General features: G+C 42.5%; 1 protein-coding gene across 1 annotated transcript in view; it reads right to left on the bottom strand.

Annotated features, from left to right (window-relative positions):
* The window catches only part of alpi.2 (alkaline phosphatase, intestinal, tandem duplicate 2), a 29,793-nt gene extending 7,439 nt beyond the window's left edge, over positions 1–22,354 (bottom strand). The window contains exons 1-7 of the mRNA XM_046300162.1: positions 22,200–22,354; positions 17,366–17,482; positions 10,480–10,595; positions 9,425–9,599; positions 3,785–3,957; positions 613–738; positions 271–340 (exon numbers count right to left, since the gene is read on the bottom strand). Coding sequence (XP_046156118.1) covers positions 271–340; positions 613–738; positions 3,785–3,957; positions 9,425–9,599; positions 10,480–10,595; positions 17,366–17,482; positions 22,200–22,272 — 850 coding nt within the window. The 5' untranslated portion in view covers positions 22,273–22,354. The remainder of the gene's footprint in view (positions 1–270; positions 341–612; positions 739–3,784; positions 3,958–9,424; positions 9,600–10,479; positions 10,596–17,365; positions 17,483–22,199) is intronic.
* Positions 22,355–22,590: the final 236 nt, after the last annotated feature.

Below are 22,590 nucleotides of genomic sequence, written 5' to 3'. Positions count from 1 at the left end.
ACCTTAGACAGGGACTTTTTACTGGTATTAAATGTCAGGAATTGTGAAAAAATGAGTATCAATGTATTTGGCTAAGGTGTATGTAAACGTCCGACTTCAAATGTATATTTTTGCAAAGTGATGCAGACAATTACATTGATGAAAGCTACAATCTAATATAAGCTGATCTACCACCTAAATTAAAATATATATACATTTCAAATAATAATAATTAACTTCTAAAAGCTCAGTGTTCCTTTCTAGCAGAGCAAGATGTACGTATATTCTTACCCATCAGGTAGTCTGTTTTTTCCGGATTCACTTTGTCAAATTCATCTTTGTTCCACACATACTTTGCATTCTATAAAGCAGAGGTACGGGTAAGGGTTTATTGAAAAGGGTTGAGAAATGGTGAAGAAGCAGGAAAGTGGAAGTTGTCTGATCTCATTGTGACTTATTGTCCAGATTCAGACTTTTTTTTGTTCAGCCTACAGATACCAATAACACAAGGGTCACCAATTGCCAAGGTTGTCTAAGCTGGTATAACACCTTCAGTCCAGCATTACCACATTGCTGTGAATGAGTCATTGATACAATTGTAGTGAAGGTTTAGTGTCTGCAGTCATGTTTAACCTGTTTGTTATTGAGCCACACTGCGGTGAGGTCAATCTTGTCGTTACGGACTCCTGTGTATGATGGATACTCTGGGTCCGGTGTCTCCTTGGAAAACATATATTTTCGTCCTCCACCAAGAATGACCTGTCACAGGACACATGGAGGTTAATGGACAGTAGATGTTGGTTGGTTTCCATGTATGGATCAATGTTCATGCTGTGGGATACATTTTGGTAGCCTGATGGAAGCAGTTTGATCGCTAACCATTCTATTTAACTTCACTGACAATCAACATGTCAGCAATTGGGTTACTTTCAACCAATCAGTGGAAGGCTTAATTCAACACACAGTGAGGGAGTTTGATAAAGACGAAACGTGCTGCACCGGTCTATGGCCCGTGACGTGAACAGACCAAAGTGGTGAGGGAGGAGCACCATGTTCAAATGGACTAGTAAAACCACGTCGCTTGGTCGTGTTGTCAACAAGGAAGCATGATGCATCATTCAGAAATGTCTTTTCCATAAAACAAATGTTTTCATTTTCAAACTAGTTGTTACTGGGAAGTCAAACGAAGGCAGATAAAGCGTGTTTATCCAAAGCCATCTCTTTAGCATGTGAACACAGAATCCTACTCATTACTCCATGTGTTTATCCAAAGCCATCTCTTTAGCATGTGAACACAGAATCCTACTCATTACTCCATGTGTTTATCCAAAGCCATCTCTTTAGCATGTGAACACAGAATCCTACTCATTACTCCATGTGTTTATCCAAAGCCATCTCTTTAGCATGTGAACACAGAATCCTACTCATTACTCCATGTGTTTATCCAAAGCCATCTCTTTAGCATGTGAACACAGAATCCTACTCATTACTCCATGTGTTTATCCAAAGCCATCTCTTTAGCATGTGAACACAGAATCCTACTCATTACTCCATGTGTTTATACAAAGCCATCTCTTTAGCATGTGAACACAGAATCCTACTCATTACTCAATGTGTTTATCCAAAGCCATCTCTTTAGCATGTGAACACAGAATCCTACTCATTACTCCATGTGTTTATCCAAAGCCATCTCTTTAGCATGTGAACACAGAATCCTACTCATTACTCCATGTGTTTATCCAAAGCCATCTCTTTAGCATGTGAACACAGAATCCTACTCATTACTCCATGTGTTTATCCAAAGCCATCTCTTTAGCATGTGAACACAGAATCCTACTCATTACTCCATGTGTTTATCCAAAGCCATCTCTTTAGCATGTGAACACAGAATCCTACTCATTACTCAATGTGTTTATCCAAAGCCATCTCTTTAGCATGTGAACACAGAATCCTACTCATTACTCCATGTGTTTATCCAAAGCCATCTCTTTAGCATGTGAACACAGAATCCTACTCATTACTCCATGTGTTTATCCAAAGCCATCTCTTTAGCATGTGAACACAGAATCCTACTCATTACTCCATGTGTTTATCCAAAGCCATCTCTTTAGCATGTGAACACAGAATCCTACTCATTACTCCATGTGTTTATCCAAAGCCATCTCTTTAGCATGTGAACACAGAATCCTACTCATTACTCCATGTGTTTATCCAAAGCCATCTCTTTAGCATGTGAACACAGAATCCTACTCATTACTCCATGTGTTTATCCTATGTGACTTTAGTTTTGAGACAACGTCGTTGTCGGCCAGAGCAGGGCACCTGGCTCACGCCCGGGAGGCAGCCTAGTTCCAAAATGAATTCCGGTGCAAACTCCTTCCATCAGGGCAACACCAAACTCCTTCCACCAGGGCAACACCAAACTCCTTCCACCAGGGCAACACCAAACTCCTTCCATCAGGGCAACACCAAACTCCTTCCACCAGGGCAACCCCAAACTCCTTCCATCAGGGCAACACCAAATCCTTCCATCATGGCAACCCCAAACTCCTTCCATCAGGGCAACCCCAAACTCCTTCCACCAGGGCAACACCAAACTCCTTCCATCAGGGCAACACCAAACTCCTTCCATCAGGGCAACACCAAACTCCTTCCATCAGGGCAACACCAAACTCCTTCCATCAGGGCAACACCAAATCCTTCCATCAGGGTAACACCAAACTCCTTCCATCAGGGTAACACCAAACTCATTCCATCATGGTAACACCAAACTCCTTCCATCAGGGTAACACCAAACTCCTTCCATCAGGGCAACACCAAACTCCTTCCATCAGGGCAACCCCAAACTCCTTCCATCAGGGTAACACCAAACTCCTTCCATCAGGGTAATACCAAACTACTCTCACCGGGGCACTGCAGAATCCTCCCACCGGGGTAACCCCAAACTCCTCCCACCGGGGAAACACCAGAATCCTCCCACCGGGGCACTGCAGAATCCTCCCACCGGGGTAACCCCAAACTCCTCCCACCGGAGAAACACAAATCTCTTCCCACCGGGCACCCCGTGACAATTATTCAATCCCCTCAGTGTTTATAATCAATTTTAGTTTCATAGTTCCGACTAGCACGTGAATGCGGCATAAGCTCAGACTGATAAGTAAAGTGAAATAGAATGTGGGATGCAGCGACTGGGCTGGTTCCACCATAACAGAATGGGGGATGCAGCGACTGGACTGGTTCCACCCATAACAGAATGGGGGATGCAGCGACTGGGCTGGTTCCACCATAACAGAATGGGGGATGCAGCAAATGGGCTGGTTCCACCATAACAGAATGGGGGATGCAGTGACTGGGCTGGTTCCACCATAACAGAATGGGGGATGCAGTGACTGGGCTGGTTCCACCATAACAGAATGGGGGATGCAGCAACTGGGCTGGTTCCACCATAACAGAATGGGGGATGCAGTGACTGGGCTGGTTCCACCATAACAGAATGGGGGATGCAGCAATCGGTCTGGTTCCACCAGGAAAACCTTTTGGGAGCAGGCTAACTTAATGTTTCAAGATGCTACATTCCAAAAAAGCTTGGAAAGTGTGGAATGACTTTTTAAAAATGTAATGTTGTATGCTATTTTGAATTATCTTGCTGGATGAGTTAACTGACTGAACTGATATGTCTTGCAATGTAAACAATACACAATCAAAATGTTTCATTCACATAAGATAATATCCATTATGGTGCTCAATATCCTTGAAAGTCAGCCATCTTGTCTATTATCTAAGATGACCACCTCTGGAGTCTTACATTGATGTCAGTGTTGTGGACCAGCTGGTAGGCGATGTCACGGCATCCTGCTGTGATGTCTGCGGTGTTCATGTCAGCGTCGGCGTACCAGCCTCGGTTGGCTGTGTGGGAGTAGGCGGCTCCAGGAGAGGCATGCTGCACGCGGGCGGTGGAGACGATGCCCACCGACTTCCCTGAAACGCATCAAAACCACAGGCTCATGTTCATAAGGCACCAACGGGAGAGAAACTGAGTGAAAATGAGGGAAAGTGCAACTGGTTCAATAAGAAACACTCGTTTATATTTTCTAACCTGATGTTTTTCTATGGTCTCTAAACCATCTCAATATCTAGCTAACTACTCTAACTCTGAAAATACCAATGTGATATCGGACCCTTTTAAAAAAAAATCACCTAAAATAACATATCCAAATCTAACTGCCTGTAGCTCAGGACCTGACTGCAAGGATATGCATATTCTTGATACCATTTGAAAGGAAACACTTTGAAGTTTGTGGAAATTGGAAATTAATGTAAGAGAATATAACACATTAGATCTGGTAAAAGATAAACCTTTTTTTTATTTTTTTATATCATCAATGAAATGCAAGAGAAAGCCCATAATGTAATATTGCAGTTTAGGCGCAATTTAGATTGTGGCCACTAGATGGCAGCAGTGTACGTGCAAAGCTTTAGACTGATCCAATGAACCATTGTATTTCTGTTCAAAACGTTTTATCAAGTCTGCCCAAATGTGCCTAACTGGTTTATTGATACATTTTCAAGTTCATAACTGTGCACTCTCCTCAAACAATAGCATGGTATTATTTCACTGTAATAGCTACTGTAAATTGGACAGTGCAGTTAGATAAACAAGAATTTAAGTTTTCTGCCCATATAAGACACGTGTATGCATGCTAATCACATTCGCACACGTTAACTCCCGTAGGGGGACACCGATCCCGTAGAGGTTAAAAATAGTCCCAGGTAGTGTCTCAATACACTTAAAAATAGTCCCAGGTAGTGTCTCAATACACTTAAAAATAGTCCCAGGTAGTGTCTCAATACACTTAAAAATAGTCCCAGGTAGTGTCTCAATACACTTAAAAATAGTCCCAGGTAGTGTCTCAATACACTTAAAAATAGTCCCAGGTAGTGTCTCAATACACTTAAAAATAGTCCCAGGTAGTGTCTCAATACACTTAAAAATAGTCCCAGGTAGTGTCTCAATACACTTAAAAATAGTCCCAGGTAGTGTCTCAATACACTTAAAAATAGTCCCAGGTAGTGTCTCAATACACTTAAAAATAGTCTCAGGTAGTGTCTCAATACACTTAAAAATAGTCCCAGGTAGTGTCTCAATACACTTAAAAATAGTCTCAGGTAGTGTCTCAATACACTTAAAAATAGTCCCAGGTAGTGTCTCAATACACTTAAAAATAGTCCCAGGTAGTGTCTCAATACACTTAAAAATAGTCCCAGGTAGTGTCTCAATACACTTAAAAATAGTCCCAGGTAGTGTCTCAATACACTTAAAAATAGTCCCAGGTAGTGTCTCAATACACTTAAAAATAGTCCCAGGTAGTGTCTCAATACACTTAAAAATAGTCCCAGGTAGTGTCTCAATACACTTAAAAATAGCCCCAGGTAGTGTCTCAATACACTTAAAAATAGTCCCAGGTAGTGTCTCAATACACTTAAAAATAGTCCCAGGTAGTGTCTCAATACACTTAAAAATAGTCTCCTTTCCTTTTGTTTCCACTGATGACCATGGATGACCCCTAATTTAACGAAAGCTCTGGATGGATTTACACCAAAGGTCCATCTCCAGTACAATCCCTTTTAGAGCTGAAATAAAAGGAGGCGAAAGGAGGAATCTATTCCACTAGATCAGGGTTTCCCAAACTAGGTCCCCCCCCGGGTGCACGTTTTGGTTCTTGACCTAGCACTACTGTACACAGCTGATTCAAATAACCAACTCATTGTCAAGTTTAGATTATTTGAACCCTCTGGGTAGTCAGGGTTGGGGAGTAACGGATTACATGTAAGGGATTACATAAAACTGGTAACTGTAATCCGTTTACGTTACCAGAAAAAATATTGTACTCAGATATCAGATATTTTTGAAAAACTAGATGATTACTTTGAGGATGAATTTAAAAATCAGAAAGGATGTTTGCTGATTTTTTTTAATTTGCTGACATGTTCAAATCAGCATTGAAAAAAGGCGCACGTTTAAGTTTGTTCCACCTGAGCGAGTCTGATCAACAAGTCAGAGACCACTGTGATGTCACAGACCACTATGATGTCAGAGACCACTGTGATGACACAACAAATGTGTGATGGATCGGGGAGAAAGAGCAGGAATAGGCTTTTGTAGGCTACAGTCCAAGCTATGTCTTCCAATGGTGCGACTGCTGTCTTCATCCAAGGATTATAGCATTTGAATAAACGCTTGGAGGTAAGGATGATAGTAGTGGTGTAGTCTACGGCTACACGGATATCACTTACTATTGATACTATTGAGGCGGCAGGGTAGCCTAGTGGTTAGAGCGTTGGAAGTTTAAGTTCAAACCCCGAGCTGACAAGGTACAAATCTGTCGTTCTGCCCCTGAACAGGTAGTTAACCCACTGCTCCGAGGCCGTCACTGAAAATAAGAATTTGTTCTTAACTGACTTGCCTAGTTAAATAAAGGTGAAATAAATAAAAAAAATATCGACATAGCGCATTAGCGCATTGATGTGAATCACACTGTTGCTCTCTCATTTAGGTATTTGCACCTTACGGATTGTGGTTGTTGTGGATGGCTGTTCACAAATCTAAATGTGTATTTGAACCCAATAATGGTTGAATTCAAGAAGTTTAAAGATGCCTCTCAATCGTTGTTTTTGAAACCAGTGGACAGTCTGTGAAAAATGCGCTTTTGCAACAGCTGCATAGTGCAGATCCCAGCCTATGGAACAACAGCTGCATAGTGTAGATCCCAGCCTATAGAATAACAGCTGCATAGTGTGGATCCCAGCCTATGGAATAACAGCTGCATAGTGTAGATCCCAGCCTATGGAATAACAGATGCATAGTGTGGATCCCAGCCTATGGAATAACAGATGCATAGTGTAGATCCCAGCCTATGGAATAACAGATGCATAGTGTAGATCCCAGCCTATGGAATAACAGATGCATAGTGTAGATCCCAGCCTATGGAATAACAGCTGCATAGTGTGGATCCCAGCCTATGGAATAACAGATGCATAGTGTAGATCCCAGCCTATGGAATAACAGATGCATAGTGTGGATCCCAGCCTATGGAATAACAGATGCATAGTGTGGATCCCAGCCTATGGAATAACAGATGCATAGTGTAGATCCCAGCCTATGGAATAACAGCTGCATAGTGTAGATCCCAGCCTATGGAATAACAGATGCATAGTGTGGATCCCAGCCTATGGAATAACAGCTGCATAGTGTAGATCCCAGCCTATGGAACAACAGCTGCATAGTGTAGATCCCAGCCTATGGAACAACAGCTGCATAGTGTAGATCCCAGCCTATGGAACAACAGCTGCATAGTGTAGATCCCAGCCTATGGAATAACAACTGCATAGTGTGGATCCCAGCCTATGGAATAACAGATGCATAGTGTGGATCCCAGCCTATGGAATAACAGCTGCATAGTGTAGATCCCAGCCTATGGAATAACAGCTGCATAGTGTAGATCCCAGCCTATGGAATAACAGATGCATAGTGTGGATCCCAGCCTATGGAATAACAGATGCATAGTGTGGATCCCAGCCTATGTAATAAAAATGGGATTTTATCGCTCAATCTAATTCATGATGATAAAAAATAAATATCCAAAGGCCTAATGGACACGTGATCAAACTCACACAATTTTGATAGACTTAAAGGGGCAATCTGTAGTTGCTAAATCCATTTTATTTTAATGTAATCATATTATTATATGTAGTAGAACGTGATGGGTTAGAAGAAGCCTACATAACCAACCCATTAAGTAAAATTTGAGTAAACTTTAACATTGACCTGCAATTGATGTCATTCAATTGGTAACATACATTTTTTTTGTCTTCTTCTAATGCCTCTTTTAAGGGGAAAGTAATGTAAAAGTGTTAAGGGAAATTTTATCAATAATGACTAATTATGTATACATTTCAATCAGGACTGACTAATCAGAATACTATTATGTTACTGTATATATACTAATCAGAATACTATTATGTTACTGTATATGTACTAATCGGAATACTATTATGTTACTGTATATGTACTAATCAGAATACTATTATGTTACTGTATATGTACTAATCAGAATACTATTATGTTACTGTATATGTACTAATCACAATACTATTATGTTATTGTATATGTACTAATCAGAATACTATTATGTTACTGTATATGTACTAATCAGAATACTATTATGTTACTGTATATGTACTAATCAGAATACTATTATGTTACTGTATATGTACTAATCAGAATACTATTATGTTACTGTATATGTACTAATCAGAATATTTTATGTTACTGTATATATACTAATCAGAATACTATTATGTTACTGTATATATACTAATCAGAATACTATTATGTTACTGTATATGTACTAATCAGAATACTATTATGTTACTGTATATGTACTAATCAGAATACTATTATGTTACTGTATATGTACTAATCAGAATACTATTATGTTACTGTATATGTACTAATCAGAATACTATTATGTTACTGTATATGTACTAATCAGAATACTATTATGTTACTGTATATGTACTAATCAGAATACTATTATGTTACTGTATATGTACTAATCAGAATACTATTATGTTACTGTATATATACTAATCAGAATACTATTATGTTACTGTATATGTACTAATCAGAATACTATTATGTTACTGTATATGTACTAATCAGAATACTATTATGTTACTGTATATGTATGAATTTTCTTTCTTAATCCTAGTACTGAATATAATGTGTGTAAATATAATCAAGGATTAGAACAATGACGGTCTGTTCCTTGGTAGAAATGAATGAACTCAATCTTCAGACTGGCTAGAATGCTTATCTACAACGGAAGACCTTGGCTCAGCCATAGATTATATTAAATTGGTAGGGAGACGATGTGGGAAGGCTTGAGATACTGCCTTTGTACCAGGGTGGGAGAAGAGACGGGTTGGTACTGGAACTAATGACGTCATTTTCAGTTTATAACCTGTGGTAAACTGTATCGTGTTCAGTCCTCTCGTGAATAAAGGCTGCTATTTGACTTTAAGACCGGGCTCTGTCCATTACTATAAAATAAGGGTCTTACAAATCCTTATGAATTGACAGAGTGTTTCATTTTAATTGGGTATTAAAACATAAGAGGAATTTAATTCCTGTAACAAAAAGTAACTGAACGTAATCAGATTACGTTATTACGCGTTTGGGGTAATCCAAAAAGTACGTTACTGATTACAATTGTGGACAGGTAACTAGTAACTGTAATGGATTGCATTTAGAAAGTAAACTTCCCAACCCTGTGTGTACCCCTAGGGCAAAAACCAAAATGTGCACCCAGGGGGGGCCTCAGGACTGAGTTAGGAAAAGCCTGCTGTAGACCCTTCAGACAAGGACCCTATTTAAAATCCCTACCTGCCATCTTGGCGCGGTGAAGGACAGATTCCACCTCGTTTCCGAAGGTGCTGTTGCAGTTGTAGCGCAGAGCTGAGGCACTGAGACCCAGGGTTCCATAGTTGGCCTTCACACCACACAGGTAGGCAGTGGCTGTGCCGGCACTGTCAGGCATCTGCTGGTCCACGTTGTACGTCTGGAGGGTCAAATACACACACACACACACACACACACACACACACACACACACACACACACACACACACACACACACACACACACACACACACACACACACACACACACACACACACACACACACACACACACACACACACACCTTTGTTTGTGGATATGAATCCACTCACAACCTCATTGATACGCACCTCATGGGTGATCTACAGTTTTTCTGGTGCATTACTCTCAACCTAACTTGACTGTCAGGTTTTTTGCAGCACCCTTTTATATCGCATGTAGAGAATGAGGAGTTTCTCGTGAAACCTAACTTTTTTTTTCTTTCCCTCTAAACAGACAACGCACAGTAGAACCTTGAGGTAGGAACGTATCGAGGTAGGAACGTATCGAGGTAGGAACGTATCGAGGTAGGAACGTATCGAGGTAGGAACCTATCGAGGAAGGATACGTTCCCCCTCTCCCTCCCGTTCCCACCCGTTCCCCCTCTCCCTCCCGTTCCCACCCTCCCTCCCGTTCCCCCCCTCTCTCTCCCGTTCCCACCCTCCCGTTCCCCCTCTCCCTTCCGTTCCCACCCGTTCTCCATGAAATTAATTGGATAAATATATAACTATTTTATTTTTAGTAATTTATTTCCTGAATGGATTATTTTACAGTGGAATAGAACGCTCCCCTGTTATAAACACTATCAGTATAATGGTAGTATATAATGATATTACTAGTATCCTGAAGTCATAAAGGCCATCAGGCGGGTTAACTTCACATCTTTACAACAGTAGGCCTGTTCAAAGTAGTGAGCATGTTACATATAAAGTCTGACATCAAAATGAAAAAAATGATGAGGTTCAAATGATATTGTCTTCATGAGAGGAGATTGGACAGACCTTAGACAGGGCTAAGTGTGGGAAGGTGTCCATTGCCAGACTAAACTCCTCTCCGTTCCCTCCATTCATCTGGCCTTTGAGGATCCTCGCTGCAGTCACTGTGGGGATGCCCATACCTGCATGGACATTGGCGGAGCACACAACCTTTTGACAACTTCACCTGAATTGACAGATCATGTTTTTACAGCTTCTCCTGAAAGACACACAACCTTTTGACAACTTCACCTGAATTGACAGATCATGTTTTTACAGCTTCTCCTGAAAGACACACAACCTTTTGACAACTTCACCTGAATTGACAGATAATGTTTTTACAGCTTCTCCTGAAAGACACACAACCTTTTGACAACTTCACCTGAATTGACAGATAATGTTTTTACAGCTTCTCCTGAAAGACACACAACCTTTTGACAACTTCACCTGAATTGACAGATAATGTTTTTACAGCTTCTCCTGAGTGTCACGAATATTACCGAAGGTGACTCCCCTACTAGCTATCGCCGATCCGTTGTTCTGTGTTCGTTTAGTTCTGTCTAATTGGTAGCACCTGTTTCTTGTTTGGTTGTTAGGGTAGGGTTATATTAGTCTGTTCAGCCCGCTTCTGTTTCGTGCGGGCTTGTTCGTCTGTTTTGTTGGTTGAGTGTATTTTGTTTGCATTTTGGGTTTCACGCTGTCCGTTTATATTTCTGTTCATTTGTGTTTCTACTTTTGTTCATGTTATGTGTCCGGGACATTAAAGCATGTTTTTTCCCCACATCTTTTGCTCTCTGCGCCTTACTCCACACCTCATCACTCATTTACCGTTACACTGGGGTGGCAGGTAGTCTAGTGGTTAGAGCTTTTCCTGGGGTGGCAGGTAGTCTAGTGGTTAGAGTTTTTCCTGGGGTGGCAGGTAGTCTAGTGGTTACAGCTTTTCCTGGAGCGGCAGGTAGTCTAGTGGTTACAGCTTTTCCTGGAGCGGCAGGTAGTCTAGTGGTTAGAGCTTTTGGCCAGTGACCAAAAGGTTGCTGATTGATTCCCCTGAGCTGACAAGGAAAAAAATCTGTAGTTCTGCCCCTGAACAAGGCACTGTTCCCCGGTAGGCCGTCATTGTAAATAATAATTTGATCTTTAACTGACTTCACTTTTTAAATAAAGGCTCAATAAAAAATGCCCTGTGGTGGAAGATAAATCAAATGTACTGAATACAACAGGTGTAGACCTTACAGTGAAATGCTGAATACAACAGGTGTAGTAGACCTTACAGTGAAATGCTGAATACAACAGGTGTAGTAGACCTTACAGTGAAATGCTGAATATAACAGGTGTAGTAGACCTCACAGTGAAATGCTGAATACAACAGGTGTAGTAGACCTTACAGTGAAATGCTGAATACAACAGGTGTAGTAGACCTCACAGTGAAATGCTGAATACAACAGGTGTAGTAGACCTCACAGTGAAATGCTGAATACAACAGGTGTAGTAGACCTCACAGTGAAATGCTGAATACAACAGGTGTAGTAGACCTCACAGTGAAATGCTGAATACAACAGGTGTAGTAGACCTCACAGTGAAATGCTGAATACAACAGGTGTAGTAGACCTTACAGTGAAATGCTGAATACAACAGGTGTAGTAGACCTTACAGTGAAATGCTGAATACAACAGGTGTAGTAGACCTTACAGTGAAATGCTGAATACAACAGGTGTAGTAGACCTTACAGTGAAATGCTGAATACAACAGGTGTAGTAGACCTTACAGTGAAATGCTGAATACAACAGGTGTAGTAGACCTTACAGTGAAATGCTGAATACAACAGGTGTAGTAGACCTTACAGTGAAATGCTGAATACAACAGGTGTAGTAGACCTTACTGTGAAATGCTGAATACAACAGGTGTAGTAGACCTTACTGTGAAATGCTGAATACAACAGGTGTAGTAGACCTTACTGTGAAATGCTGAATACAACAGGTGTAGTAGACCTTACTGTGAAATGCTGAATACAACAGGTGTAGTAGACCTTACAGTGAAATGCTGAATACAACAGGTGTAGTAGACCTTACTGTGAAATGCTGAATACAACAGGTGTAGTAGACCTTACAGTGAAATGCTGAATACAACAGGTGTAGTAGACCTTACTGTGAAATGCTGAATACAACAGGTGTAGTAGACCTTACTGTGAAATGCTGAATACAACAGGTGTAGTAGACCTTACTGTGAAATGCTGAATACAACAGGTGTAGTAGACCTTACTGTGAAATGCTGAATACAACAGGTGGTGTAGACCTTACTGTGAAATGTTTACTTACAAGCCCTTAACCAACAATGCAGTTCAAGAAATAGAGTTAAGGAAATACTTACAATGTACATTTTTTAAATAAAAAGTAACACTATAACATAACAATAACAAGGCTAGAAACAAGGGGTACTGGTACTTGGTCAGCAGGTCAGCCAAGGAATTAATTATACTCCTGAGCAAACATTCCATAACTCCAGGTGACAGTAAATCACCAACATTGGCTTTATACCTACTACGCATCTTATCACATTATTTATGAACTGCCAATACACTTAAAGAAGTAGAAGAAATGTATCATTTTAGAATGGAGAAATCAGCACCTCGATGGTGCTGCCCAGGCTATCACAGGAGACCTGGCCTCCACAATCCCCCGACTTCAACTAAATTGAGATGGTTTCGGATGAGTCAGACCGCAGAGTGAAGGAAAAGCAGCCAACAAGTGCTCAGCATATGTGGGAACTCCTTCAAGACTGTTTGAAAAGCATTGCAGGCGAAGCTAGTTGAGAGAATGCCAAGAGTGTGCAGAGCTGTCATCAAGACAAAGGGTGGCTATTTGAAGCATCTCAAATATAAAATCTATTTTTATTTGTTTAACACCTTTTTGGTTACTACATGATTCCATATGTGTTATTTCATCGTGTTGATGTCTTCACTATTATTGTACAATGTAGAAAAAGGTCAAAATAAAGAAAAACCCTGGAATGAGTAGGTGTTCTAAAACTTTAGACTGGTTGTGTATGACTAATACAATGTACAACTTTCAGTCCACTTACCACTGCCTTGCCGCAAGACCTGATAATGATTCCATGGTTCAATGAGCTACAGATTATCGTTATTGTTCTCAACTGGCCTACCTGGTTAAATAAAGGTGAAATAGAAAATAAATATAAGGCCGCTGGCCTTCTTGATCGTACCTGTTGCTCACCTGCCCTATATGTCATGAACATGCCAAAGTTATCCAACAATATTACTGATGATGTCATGCAGGTGAATGAGGACCCAAAAGCGACTTGGCGAAAACAGAGTATTTAATCCAGAATAAACCTTACAAAACAAAAAGCATAATACTACACATAAAGACAAGAACAGACTGGAGACTTGATCGAGAACTGCAGGTTGCCTCGGGAAGGCACTTGAACCTAGCAGACTCAGACACCTGCTCACCACGCAGCATCTGAGGGAAACACGACACGACAGGGCAAAACATTGACACAGCACGGTGAATTATAAATGAGGATCCGACGGGGCAGGTACGGGAAACAAGGAGAGAAATAGGGACTCTAATCAGGGAAAAGGATCGGGAACAGGTGTGGGAAGGCTAAATGATGATTAGGGGAATAGGAACAGCTGGGAGCAGGAACGGAACGATAGAGAGAAGAGAGAGCGAGAGAGTGAGAGAGGGAGGGGGAGAGAGAGGGATAGAAAGAGGGAAAGAACCTAATAAGACCAGCAGAGGGAAACGAATAGAATGGGAAGCACAGGGACAAGACAAGATAATAAATGACAAAACATGACAGATGAGATCACCATCATGAAATAGCTGAACTCTCAATCCAACCAACTGCGTTAGTCAGTTTTTAACGAGATGAAAGCTGATATATTTTGCTAAATTGTTTATTTATGATTTATTTATAATTTATTTATGATAATTATTAACTCTGACTATGCTTTACACTTGAATCGTTTAAGTCGATTGTTTGTACACAGAGAGAATAGCATCCTTTCCATCCTCATCCTGCTTGTAATATATGTTTTAATGAGTGCTTCATAATGCATTATAAACTGGGTGGTTCCAGCCCTGAATGCTGATTGGCTGACAGCTGTGGTATATCAGACTGTATACCATGGGCATGACAAAACCATGTATTTTTACTGCTCTAAGAACAGCCCTTGGCCATGGTATATTGGTCATATACCACACCCCCCCGTGCCTTATTATATCATGTGTTAAGTGTCTACGGGTTTTCGCTCCACCCTGGATGGATGTATTAAGGTCTCCCTCACATGGTTGTCTAGGTCTTTATTAAAAGAAAAACCCAAAAATTGCATGTAATGAGTTTGACACCCCTGTATTATATTCATAGTTGGTGGCAGGTAGGCCTGGTGATTAACGGCCAAGCATACAGCACTTAACCCTAATTCCCCTGCAAGGCTCTGAGGATAAGAGCATCTGCTAAATCACTAAAAATGTCTAGAAAAAGCCTCGTAGTTCCGCTATCATAGGTAATATCACTAAATATCTGCAACCGAGCCATGCTGTTGCCTAGAGGACAGAGTCCAACAACTGCAACCGAGCCATGCTGCTGCCTTGAGGACAGAGTACAACAACTGCAACCAAACCATGCTGCTGCCTGGAGGACAGAGTCCAACAACTGCAACCAAACCATGCTGCTGCCTGGAGGACAGAGTCCAACAACTGCAACCAAGCCATGCTGCTGCCTGGAGGACAGAGTCCAACAACTGCAACCGAGCCATGCTGCTGCCTGGAGGACAGAGTCCAACAACTGCAACCAAACCATGCTGCTGCCTGGAGGACAGAGTCCAACAACTGCAACCAAACCATGCTGCTGCCTAGAGGACAGAGTCCAACAACTGCAACCGAGCCATGCTGCTGCCTGGAGTACAGAGTCCAACAACTGCAACCGAGCCATGCTGCTGCCTGGAGAACAATGAGTGCTACAATGCGCAATGCCTGGACTGACTCCGTGCTTCTCCAGCCAGACCCCTTTCTCAGTTCTCCCCCCTGACCCCTTGCTCTGTTCTCCTCCCTGACCCCTTGCTCTGTTCTTCCCCTCTGACCCCTACTCTGTTCTCCCCCCTGACCCCTTGCTCTGCTCTTTCCCCCTAACGCCTTGCTCTGTTCTTCCCCTCTGACCCCTGCTCTGTTCTCACCCCCTGACCCCTGCTGTTCTTCCCCCCTGACCCCTGCTCTGTTCTCCCCCTGACCCCTGCTCTGTTCTCCCCCTGATCCCTGCTCTGTTCTCTCCCCCTGACCCCTGCTCTGTTCTCCGCCCCTGACCCCTGCTCTGTTCTTCCCCCCTGACCCCTGATCTGTTCTCCCCCTGACCCCTACTCTGTTCTCCCCCTGACCCCTGATCTGTTCTCCCCCTGACCCCTGCTCTGTTCTCCCCCTGACCCCTGCTCTGTTCTCCCCCCTGACCCCTGCTCTGTTCTCCCCCTGACCCCTGCTCTGTTCTTCCCCCTGACCCCTGATCTGTTCTCCACCCCTGACCCCTACTCTGTTCTCCCCCTGACCCCTGCTCTGTTCTCCCCCTGACCCCTGCTCTGTTCTCCCCCCCCCCTGACCCCTGCTCTGTTCTTTCCCCCGACCCCTTCTCTGTTTGACCCTCCCGGCCCCCGCTATGTTCTTCACCCCTGACCCCTGCTCTGTTCTCCCCCCTGACCCCTGCTCTGTTCTCCCCCTGACCCCTGCTCTGTTCTCCCCCCTGACCCCTGCTGTTCTTCCCCCGACCCCTGCTGTTCTTCCCCCCGACCCCTGCTGTTCTCCCCCTGACCCCTGCTCTGTTCTTCCCCCGACCCCTGCCCCCTGCTTTGTTCTCACCCCCGACCCCTGATGTTCTCCCCCCGACCCCTGCTCTGTTCTTTCCCCCGACCCCTGCTGTTCTCCCCCTGACCCCTGCTCTGTTCTCCCCCCGACCCCTGCTGTTCTCCCCCTGACCCCTGCTCTGTTCTCCCCCCGATCCCTGCTGTTCTCCCCCCCTGACCCCTGATCTGTTCTTCTCCCCTGACCCCTGATCTGTTCTCCCCCGACCCCTGCTCTGTTCTCCCCCTGACCCCTGATCTGTTCTATCCCCCTGACCCCTGCTCTGTTCTTCCCCCTGACCCCTGATCTGTCTCCCCCCTGACCCCTGCTCTGTTCTCCCCCTGACCCCTGCTCTGTTCTCCCCCTGACCCCTGATCTGTTCTCCCCCTGACCCCTGATCTGTTCTCCCCCTGACCCCTGATCTGTTCTCCCCCTGACCCCTGATCTGTTCTCCCCCTGACCCCTGCTCTGTTCTTTCCCCCAGACCCCTGATCTGTTCTCCCCCTGACCCCTGCTCTGTTCTCCCCCCACTGACCCTTGCTGGATGAACAACCTACTGGTAGTGGCGGCTATACTGTTCACCTCACCAGCAGCTAGAACTTCATCTTGGGACTGAGTTGTCTTGTGTCTTGTGTTTTTGAATGTTTGTAACCTTCCCTAGACTTACAAGCAAATTGCCTTTTAAAACTGTCTGTGGTGGCCTGGTATCGGTAGAACCTGTGTTTGACACATGCATACATTACATTACATTTAAGTCATTTAGCAGCATACATCATTCAGCAAAGCGTATTCCCCTCCAAGCATTGTGCCCATTCAATAACCTATCCCTGTCCCCAAGGGTCACTTTGATTGCATATGGGGTGGGACAACATAACGGGTCTGTCTGAAAATGTTTTGCCATTCAAAGCCATTTTTTTATTAGGCTCTAGCTTCCATGAATTCAAATATTACCCTTTAAATCACATAAATAGACACATTTTTAAGTGTGGGGGGGGACATGTCCCCCCTCCCTTCATCCTGTCCATAGTGGAAATCATGCCAACACTTAGCCCCATCTCACTCACCATCTCCCAGGAACAGAATAGTGTTCTTAGCCCGACGGACATTTGGCTTCATATCCAGAGCTTTGTGGAGGGCCTGCTTCGCCTTGTTGTTCCAGTAGCTGGGATGCTTCTCATTCTCTAAGGAAGAGCATCAACATTTTGTTACGTTTGTTTTTTATTCATGACATTGTCCACGTAGTTCCAATAGCTCAGAGACTTTGGTTCTGTAAATATCAGGGTTGGAGGTTTACAATGGTTGTGATTCCTGCTTAGGTCAGATATTAATTGGTGTTTAAGATCACTTTATTGGTCAATTTGCCTACAAGGTCCAATCAAAATGTTTACTTTAACCCAAGCCCTCCAAAAGACACCTACAGTACCAGTCAAAAGATTGGACACACCGAATCATTCCAGGGTTTTTACATTTTTTCTTCTATTTTCTACATTGTAGAATAATAGTGAAGACATCAAAACTACGAAATAGCAAATCTGGAATCATGTAGTAACCAAAAATAAAAATAAAAATCTAAATATATTTAACATTTGAGATTCTTCAAAGAATTACCAACGTTTGCTTTGATGACAGCTTTGCACATTCTTGGCATTCTCTCAACCAGCTTCATGAGGAATGCATTTCAATTAACAGGTGTGTCTTCGTAAATGTTAATTCGTGCAATCTCTTAGTTTAATGCGTTTGAGCCAATCAGTTGTGTTGTGACAAGGTGGGGGTGGTATACAGAAGATAGCCCTATTTGTTAAATGACCAAGTCCATACTATGGCAATGACAGCTCAAATAAGAAAAGAGAAACGACAGTCCATAATTACATTAAGACATGAAGGTCAGTCAATTTCAAGAACTTTGAAAGTTTCTTCAAGTGCAGTAGCAAAAACCATCAAGTGCTATGATGAAACTGGCTCTCATGAGGACTGCCACAGGAAAGGAAGATCCAGAGTTACCTCTGTTGCAGAGGATACGTTCATTAGAGTTACCAGCCTCAGAAATTGCAGCCCAAATAAATGCTTTACAGAGTTTAAGTAACAGACACATCTCAACATTAACTGTTCAGAGGAGACTGAGTGAATCAGGCTTTCATGGTCAAATTGCTGCAAACAAACCACTACTAAAGGACACCAATAAGAAGAAGAGACTTGCTTGGGCCAAGAAACACGAGCAATGGACATTAGACAGGTGGAAATCTGACCTTTTTGTCTGATGAATCCAATTTTTAGATTTTAGATTCCAACTGCCGTGTCTTTGTGAGAGGCAGAGTAGATCTTTGCATGTGTGGTTCCCACCGTGAAGCATGGTGGAGGAGGTGTGATGGTGTAGGCATGCTTTGGTGCTGACATTTGTCTGCGGTTTATTTAGAATTCAAGGAACACTTAACCAGCATGGCTACCACAGCATTCTACAGTGATACACCATCCCATCTGGTTTGCGCTTAGTGGGAATATCATTTGTTTTTCAACAGGACAATGACCCAACTCCCAACTGTATAAGGGCTATTCTATCAAGAAGGAGAGTGATGGAGTGCTGCATCAGATGATCTGGCCTCCACAATCACCCGACTTCAACCTAATTGAGATGGTTTGGGATGAGTCAGACCGCAGAGTGAAGGAAAAGCAGCCGACAAGTGCTCAGCATATGTGGGAACTCCTTCAAGACTGTTTGAAAAGCATTGCAGGTGAAGATGGTTGAGAGAATGCCAAGAGTGTGCAAAGCCGTCATTCAGACAAAGGGTGGCTATTTTAAGCATCTCAAATATAAAATGTATTGGTATTTGTTTAACACCTTTTTGGTTACTATATGATTCCATATGTGTTATTTCATAGTGTTGATGTCTTCACTATTATTCTACAATGTAGAAAATAGTACAAATAAAGAAAAACCCTGAGTGGGTGAGTAGGTATGTCCAAACGTTTGACAGGTACTGTAGGTAGATAAACAGGTTTTTGGAGAGGTGCGGCAGGCTACTGTTGTGGGGAGTTAAGTGCCTTGCTCAAGGTCACAACAGCAGGCAATGGCATCTAGGATTTGAAACCAGCAACCCACCGGTTTCCGGCTCGCCTCCCTTACCGGTAGGCTACCTCTCATTAGCCTTTATGCTGCTTTGCATTAAAGCATCTCTCCATATAATTGCTAACTCAGACACAACTTTAACATACAGTTAATACAGAAAGAGTAGAAATGTTTTGCGCTCTTCAAAGAAGTACCGTCATACTATATGCACTGTACTTCAGCAAACCTGCGAGATGCCATATCTCTCTTAAATAGTTACAGTTGAAGTCAGAAGTTTACATAAACTTAGGTTGGAGTCAGTAAAACTAGTTTTACAAACTTTAGTTTCGGCAAGTCAGTTAGGACATCTCCTTTGTGCAGACACAAGTCATTTTTCCAACAATTGTTTACAGACAGATTATTTCACTTATAATTCGCTGCATCACAATTCCAGTGGGTCAGACGTTTACATACACTAAGTTGACTGTGCCTTTAAACAGCTTGGTAAATTCCAGAAAATGATGTCATGGCTTTAGAAGCTTCTGATAGGCAAATTGACATAATTTGAGTCAATTGGAGGTGTACCTGTGGATCTATTTCAAGGCCTATCTTCAAACTTAGTGCCTCTTTGCATCATGGGAAAATCAAAAGAAATCCACCAAGTCCTCAGAAAAATTGCAGACCTCCACAAGTCTGGTTCATCCTTGGGATCAATTTCCAAACGCCTGAAGGTACCACGTTCATCTGTACAAACAATAGTATGCAAGTATTAACACCATAGGACCACACAGCCGTCAAACCACTCAGGAAGGAGACTCGTTCTGTCTCCTAGAGATGAACATACTTTGGTGTGAAAAGTGCAAATCAACCCAGGACAACAGCAAAGGACCTTGTGAAGATGCTGGAGGAAACCGGTACAAAAGTATCTATATCCACATTGAAATGAGTCCTATATTTGTCACGAATCCTGCTTCCTGAGTCTGTGTTTGCCTGTGTTTCTGTCCTGGAGTGTGTTTCCGGTGTCCTGGAACGCACCCTGTCTGGTTGCCGGGCGAATTAGCTTGTTGGGAGATCTATGTTCACCCGCACCTGTATCCCATCAGTAATCTGCAAACCTGTCCTGATCATCACCTATCCCCTTCAAAAGCTCTGACCTGACATCTGTTACCTGCCGGATCGTTAGCCATGAACAGTATGTTGTGCCATAGTATCAGCCTCAAATTGGATAAAATTTGTTTTGTTGTTTTTTACGTATTGCTTGCCTTAAACTTACTTCCGTTTGTTCTGTCTTCAGTTTACTCACCCGGATCACATACCCCATTCCCGCCTGGTCGTCGGAGGATTCTGCTACCCCATTGGATCCACCTATTTACTCCCATCAACTCACCACCGCTGCCCGCTACGCCACCTGGATATATCTACCCATTCACTTGTAAATAAATACTCACCTTCTTCCTACTCTCCTTGTCCTGGTCTGCTTCTGGGTTCGATTTTGAATGAACGTGACAATATTGACATAACCTGAAAGGCCACTCGGCAAGGAAGAAGCCACTGCTCCAAAACCGCCATAAAAAAGCCACACTACGGTTTGCACCTGCACATGGTGACAAATATCGTACTTTTTGGAGAAATGTCCTCTGGTCTGATGAAACAAAAATAGAACTGTTTGGCCATGATGACCATCGTTATGTTTGGAGGACATTTGGCTTGCAAGTCGAAGAACACCATCTAAACCGTGAAGCACAGAGGTGGTAGCATCATGTTGTGGGAGTGCTTTACTGCAGGAGGTTCTGGTGCACTTCACAAAATAGATGGCATCATGAGGAAGGAAAATTGTGGGTATATTGAAGCAACATCTCATGGCATCGGTCAGGAAGTTAAAGCTTGGTAGAAAATGGGTCTTCAAATGGACAATGACCCCAAGCATACTTCCAAAGTTGTGGCAAAATGGCTTAGGGACAACAAAGTCAAGGTATTAGAGTGGCCATTACAAAACCCTGACCTCAATCCTATAGAAAATGTGTGGGAGGAACTGAAGAAGCGTGTGTGTGAGCAAGGAGGCCTACAAACCTGACTCAGTTACGCCATCTCTGTCAGGAGGAATGGGCCAAAATTCACCCAACTTATTGTGGGGAACTTGTGGAAGGCTACCCAAAACGTTTGACCCAAGTTAAACAATTTAAAGGCAATGCTACCAAATACTAATTGAGTGTATGTAAACTTATGACCCACTGGGAATGTGATGAAAGAAATACAAACTGAAAAGTCATTATCTCTACTATTCTGACATTTCACCTCCTTAAAATAAAGTGGTGATCCTAACTGACCTTAAACAAGTATCTTTTACTTGGATTAAATGTCAAGAATTGTGAAAAACTGAGTTTAAATGTATTTGACTAAAGAGTATGTAAACTTTTGACTTCAACTGCACATGTGATGTGTGATACATGTCATATTGCATTACATTTATTTACATTAGTCCCTATCGTATTTTGTCACACTTTGTGTCACACATGACAGTTGTTACTCCTAAAATCATTTTAAAAAGAAAAGTCTATCCATCCTGATGAGTAGATATTTGTTATGTTTCTCTTAAAAATATTTTTAATTCTTCATTGTTCAACATGTATGAATAGTCGTCGATAACCAATTCATTGCAGATAACGTAAGAATACCATAAATGAATTGCTTAATTGGTAAACATTTGGTAGAGCATGGCGCTTGTAACGCCAGGGTAGTGGGTTCGATCCCCGGGACCACCCATACGTAGAATGTATGCACACATGACTAAGTCGCTTTGGATAAAAGCGTCTGCTAAATGGCATATATTATTAGCAAATAAAACAGTTGTTTACCTGGAATGACAGATGAAGTCCAATCCACTGATAGAAATAGGATGCATCCAATGAGGGTATGTTGACTAGCCATGATGTGCTTAGTAATGACAGGACATCTGAACAAAGTTAGGAAGGTTGAAGCACTGTTAGTGGTCCCATTTATGACCTGAATGTGGTGGGTTCAAAGGGCAAATGTGTAATCCTCGACATGTGAGACACACACACACACACACACACACACACACACACACACACACACACACACACACACACACACACACACACACACACACACACACGCAGAGTTGCAAAGAAAAAGCCATATATCAGACTGGCCAATAAAAAGAAAAGATTAAGATGGGAGAAAGAACACAGACATTGGACAGAGGAACTCTGCCTAGAAGGCCAG

Source organism: Oncorhynchus gorbuscha, linkage group LG02 (genome assembly GCF_021184085.1).
Source record: "Oncorhynchus gorbuscha isolate QuinsamMale2020 ecotype Even-year linkage group LG02, OgorEven_v1.0, whole genome shotgun sequence".
NCBI lineage: Eukaryota > Metazoa > Chordata > Actinopteri > Salmoniformes > Salmonidae > Oncorhynchus > Oncorhynchus gorbuscha.
This window is presented reverse-complemented; position numbering and strand designations above follow the sequence as displayed.